The 5,010-nt window shown below is 48.3% G+C and overlaps 1 protein-coding gene across 2 annotated transcripts; it reads left to right on the top strand.

Moving 5' to 3' along the window:
• The first annotated feature begins 996 nt into the window (after window positions 1–996).
• LOC121993669 (non-specific lipid transfer protein GPI-anchored 2-like) lies at window positions 997–1,966 on the top strand. 2 transcript variants are annotated; one of them, XM_042548027.1, is made up of 3 exons: window positions 997–1,337; window positions 1,422–1,475; window positions 1,564–1,966. In XM_042548027.1, exons 1-3 carry the CDS (start codon window positions 997–999, stop codon window positions 1,748–1,750), a joined length of 582 nt encoding a protein of 193 aa, XP_042403961.1. In that variant the 3' UTR covers window positions 1,751–1,966. The 2 variants fall into 2 exon arrangements, with proteins under 2 accessions (XP_042403961.1, XP_042403962.1); XM_042548028.1 differs by having other exon boundaries at window positions 1,567–1,931.
• The last annotated feature ends 3,044 nt before the right edge of the window (window positions 1,967–5,010 follow it).

The following is a 5,010-nucleotide window of genomic DNA, read 5'->3' as shown; positions in this document are numbered from 1 at the left end:
CTTAAACACTCACATCCTTTTCTTTCAGCTGGAGATGGAACTGACAACAGGATAGCATTTACTTGGAGGTCCTCTCACACGACAAGGTTCCATTCCCCCTCCCTGTATGTCTTTTTCAGATGTGTTGATGAAATAATTGTATATGCACCAGAGTAGTTTATTATCAGCTCATCTAGTCAACCTAGTCGGATGGACCGATAGGAGAAAAGATTTCTAGAGGATGATCTGGGCCCTTCGAAGAAGAAGAAGCAGACGAAGAAGAGGAGGAGCAACTTAACAAAATAGCATGATAGAAGTAAAAGTGACTTTTAGTTCAATTTTAGGTGAATTAATTAATCTATTCAATTTTTTAACCCAATTCTCCATTAGTCAATGGATCGTAGAATCTCATCTTCCTCCGATTAATAGATTAAACTCCATATCGACTTTAAAGAAAATGATTAGAAATAAATAATTAACCTCAGACACCTCAATGATATAAGATTTCGATGTGATCGCGATTTGTCATCCACGCATTGAATTTGTGTCCTCTAATCATCATAACGGGGATCCACGTGCGCACGAACGGCTTCCACATGAACAGGCCAAATTAGTACTGCCACGTGGACTCCATGTTATTTTTAGATTTTTCAACACTTACATTATTTCGGTCTATTACGGATGATCAAACCGAACCGAATTTAATTTTCGGTCTAGTTCGGGTCGGATGAAATGGGCCGATTGCAGGCCTGATCTGCAATAACAGGCCCAAACCCAATCAGGCAAATGCTAATGTAAACGCACGTTTTAATTCTATTTTCTAACCGTTTTCCGGATGCGCTCAGTCAACGGTTACATGGCCAAATGTAGGAAAAGTTAGCCGGCCAAATGCCAAAAACAAGTCAACGGTCCAAATTATGATACGAAGTAGGAAGAGTTGGCCACCAAAATGACTTGCTAGCAACACTATTTATGCACACTCGCATGGATTTTCATCTCATCAAACACTGATCCGGCATGGATGATCAGAGGAAGGCGGTGATCTCCGGCAGCCTCGCCGTGGGCTTGGCGATTTCCATGCTCCTGGTGCAGCTTGCTTCGGCGCAATCCGGTTGCACCACCGCGATCATCAGTCTGTCGCCTTGTCTGGGCTACATCGCCGGCAACACCTCCACGCCCTCCTCCTCCTGCTGCTCGCAGCTGGCCACCGTCGTGCAGTCTGAGCCGGCGTGTCTCTGCTCGGTGCTCAATGGCGGCGCCTCCTCACTCGGTGTCACCGTTAACCAGACCCGGGCGTTGGCCTTGCCCGGCGCATGCGGCCTGCGGGGTCCAAACTCCACCGGCGAGCGAGTGCAACAGTGAGTGCTCTGTTTCGATCGGTACATTTATACGTCTGGTCCATGCCACTTAGAGTACTTAATTGTTTCTTATATCTGGAGCAGGATCACCGACGGCGCCGGAGACTCCCTCCACGACACCATCGCCTCCGGCGACAGGTGCTAGATCAATGCTGATCTCTTCTATCTAATCCATGCTTTGTTTTATAAATTTAGAATCTTAATCTATAAATCTTGATGTCTGTAGAAGGCGAAGGAGGTGGATCGAAGGTAACTCCGGCGACGACGACAAATGCTGCTTCCAGCTACAAGACCACTGGTTCTCTGATCGTTTCGGTCCTCTTCCTCTCCGTTTGCAGTCTCCTTCACTAAACCCTGAGTCAGTCATCAGCAGTTGGATTACGGCTACTTCCTTCATTTCTTTGCGTCTGTGATTCTTATTGTTTTGTTTATGTATGAATGAATGAATAATGGAATAAATTTGAAGAGTGAAATTGAGGGGACTGTCTGGATGCGAGTTAATACAAATCAAATATTAATCTTTGGACAGTCAATACAAATCAAATAAATGTGAGGTGAACCTATAAAAGTTTTTTGCTGTACAAGTTCAAATGATTTAATTCTTTTAAGACAAATTTAAACTGAGGGGACTGTCTGGATACGAGTTAGTGATTAGTAGCTGCTGTTGTATAATTAAAACACTATAAACCATACATAGGGTTGGTGGCGTTGATGTTCTTGCTTTATTTTTTTCTCAGTAAACTACTAATAGAAAATTGATATACAAAGAAGGTTTGTAAATCATGTTTAAGTGTTATGTTTGCAATATTATCTATTTCAACACTTTCATGGCGCACAATTGTTTGTCGACCCGAGGTATTCTACGTACTATTAAGATTTGATTTGATGATCACTTCCAAGAGTTCTTACACTGTGGTAACATAAGAGACAAGTCAACTATATGTTGAATGAAATTAGACATTATTACTGATCCCGTCCGAAGGCTGAGTCGGACGGAGGTTGGTCATGGTGGCCTGGTTGTTGACGGAAAGTCGTAGGTGATCCGGCTCCCACGGGTGGCTGACGCTGCTGCAGGACCCTGCGCACACTCAGACAATCCTCCCTCTTCGTTAGAGACCGAAATCCAGGGAAAAAGTCCCCGGATCAGGTCCTCCGACGCTCAAGTCAGGTCCTTTTCCCCAGAAAAAGCAGAGAGACTCAAAATGAAAAGTTCTGGAAAAAATGACGAGAGAGCGCGTACCCGCGTACGAGGAATCTCTTCCTTTTTATGCACCCGCTTTGCTTCCAGAACCTGCCATCCTGTCAGAAAACGTTAGACGCTGGGCTTTGTCGTATATCCCCGACACATGTCGTGCTACTATTGGTCGTGAAGACATCTTCTTGTTTATGAACCTCCGCCTTTACACAGGAGTTTTGTCTCGTAGTGAAGAACATCTGTCAGGCTGTCATTGGTTATGAGAGCATCTTTTCGCTTAGGAAACTCCGCCTCCGCACATCTCCCTAGTATGCAATGATTACCCTTGACGGACAGTTGTGATCCTCCGACCCCTGCACAGCTTAGCTCATCCTATTTATCGCGGTCTGCATCTACCTCACGCCCTTGACCAGATCCCGCCTCTAAGCGTTACCTGCCAGTCGGGCTGACTCCGACCAGCTTTGCTGCTTCTGACCTGTGAGTCGTGACTTGCACTCCCGGACCTTCGAATCGCAGGCTTGTAAGTCGGGCTACCTCTACCCAGCTCTGCCGCTCCTGACCCATGAGTATTTGCTGATCCTCGACCGTAAGCCCGTAGATCGGGCTGTCTTTGCACAGCTCTGACGCTTCCGATCTATGATTTGTGACTTGCGCTTCTGGGCCTTCGAATCGCAGGCCTGCGGACCGAGCCATCTCTACGTCGACCTGATACTTCCAACCTGTGAGTTGTGACCTGTCCCTCGACCATAGACCTACAGATCGAGCTGCCTCTGCCCAGCTTTGCCGATCTCGACCTGCCTCTGCCCGGTTCCGACCTATGATTCGCGACTGGCACCTCTGGGCCTTCGAATCACAGACCTGCAGACTGAGCTGACTCTGAACAGCTCTGCCACTTCCGACTTGTGTCCAGTGCTCCGCCTGTCGTCTCCCTTTGTCTTTCAACTACTTTGCCCCCTTGATTAACAAGTCTGCCTAACCCCTGACTACCCCATATGCTTGCCTTTGACTGCCTAGTCATCTTGACTATTGACTGCCACGTCCTCTTGACTTTTGACCACCATATGGCCTTGACCCTTCTCACCCTTTCCTCTTGGGCCCCTCCATTACCAACCGTATCACAAGCCTCCCCCGCAAGTCTAGTCGAAGGAGGACGACAGTCTGACTGACTAGACCTCAGCACATCTCTAAGATCTCAGCATATCTTTGTAACCTCAGCCTACCTCTATGTCTCTACTTCAGCATATCTCTGCGCGCTCTGATTCCCGCCTCACGCATCAACCTTTGTGTCGCGTCGCCTGGGATACCATGCCTCCTTAATTGCCTCGCCAGTCACTTGGGGTACCGTGTCCACGTAGTTGCTTTGACTTGGCCACCCATCCTCTTTATAAAGGGCCTTACGGTCGTTTCTTTATTCTATCTTCTCCTGCCGTGCCTTTTCACTTTCTTTTGCTAACCCGCGTTATACCAGCCTCTTCCCCATGCGATGCATTCTCCTTTTCCTCTTGGGCCCCTCCATTACCAACCGTATCACAAGACTCCCCCGCAAGTCTAGTCGAAGGAGGACGACAGTCTAACTGACTAGACCTCAGCACATCTCTAAGATCTCAGCATATCTTTGTGACCTCAGCCTACCTCTGTGTCTCTACTTCAGCATATCTCTGCGCGCTCTGATTCCCGCCTCACGCATCAACCTTTGTGTCGCGTCGCCTGGGATACTATGCCTCCTTAATTGCCTCGCCAGTCACTTGGGGTACCGTGTCCACGTAGTTGCTTTGACTTGGCCACCCATCCTCTTTATAAAGGGCCTTACGGTCGTTTCTTTATTCTATCTTCTCCTGCCGCGCCTTCTCACTTTCTTTTGCTAACCCGCGTTATACCAGCCTCTTCCCCATGCGATGCATTCTCCTTTTTCTGAGGAGGTTGATCAACCACCTTCCCAAACGCGAATAGATCAGCTCACCCTACAACTTGCCGAGAAGGAAAGTGAACTGGAGCGCGTATCCAAGGATCGAGCTCGTCAGCTAGCTGCCCTGCGCTCCATGGAAGCCCAGTATCGTGTCGCGAAGTCTTGCGTGCATTCTGAGAAGGCGAGGAAAGAGGAATGCCAGGCTAGCCTGCAGCGCCAAATCAGCCTCCAGGAACGCTTGAAACAAGAGCATGAAACGGAGTTGTCTCTCCTCCGCGCGTATCTCGACGACAAGCAAGACACGATCGTCCGGCAACAATAAGTCATCAACTCCCTACATGCGCAGCTGGCTCGAGCCTTGAACGCCCCAGGGGCTCCTGAGTCCCCAGACATTTCTTCACGCGGCAGTGCTCATTCTCCATGACCAATCCTTTCCCCGAGTTAAAATTAGTTCAGGCCATAGTTGTCTCAGTGGCTCCTTTGCCGCAAAGTGTTCCCTCTTGTGGCCTTAGCTGTATCGCCTGCTTATTGAACTGCGCTGCTGCACTTGTATATCTGTCCTTTTCTGGCAT

Source organism: Zingiber officinale, chromosome 6A (assembly GCF_018446385.1).
Source record: "Zingiber officinale cultivar Zhangliang chromosome 6A, Zo_v1.1, whole genome shotgun sequence".
NCBI classification, from domain to species: Eukaryota; Viridiplantae; Streptophyta; class Magnoliopsida; order Zingiberales; family Zingiberaceae; genus Zingiber; species Zingiber officinale.
This window is presented reverse-complemented; position numbering and strand designations above follow the sequence as displayed.

Bases quoted from the DNA above. Each gene is read 5' to 3' on its own strand.
- LOC121993669 (XM_042548027.1), top strand. From the start codon at position 997: ATGGATGATCAGAGGAAGGCGGTGATCTCCGGCAGCCTCGCCGTGGGC. The intron at 1,338-1,421 runs GTGAGTGCTCTG...TATCTGGAGCAG, and splicing joins ACCGGCGAGCGAGTGCAACA to GATCACCGACGGCGCCGGAG. The intron at 1,476-1,563 runs GTGCTAGATCAA...TGATGTCTGTAG, and splicing joins ACCATCGCCTCCGGCGACAG to AAGGCGAAGGAGGTGGATCG.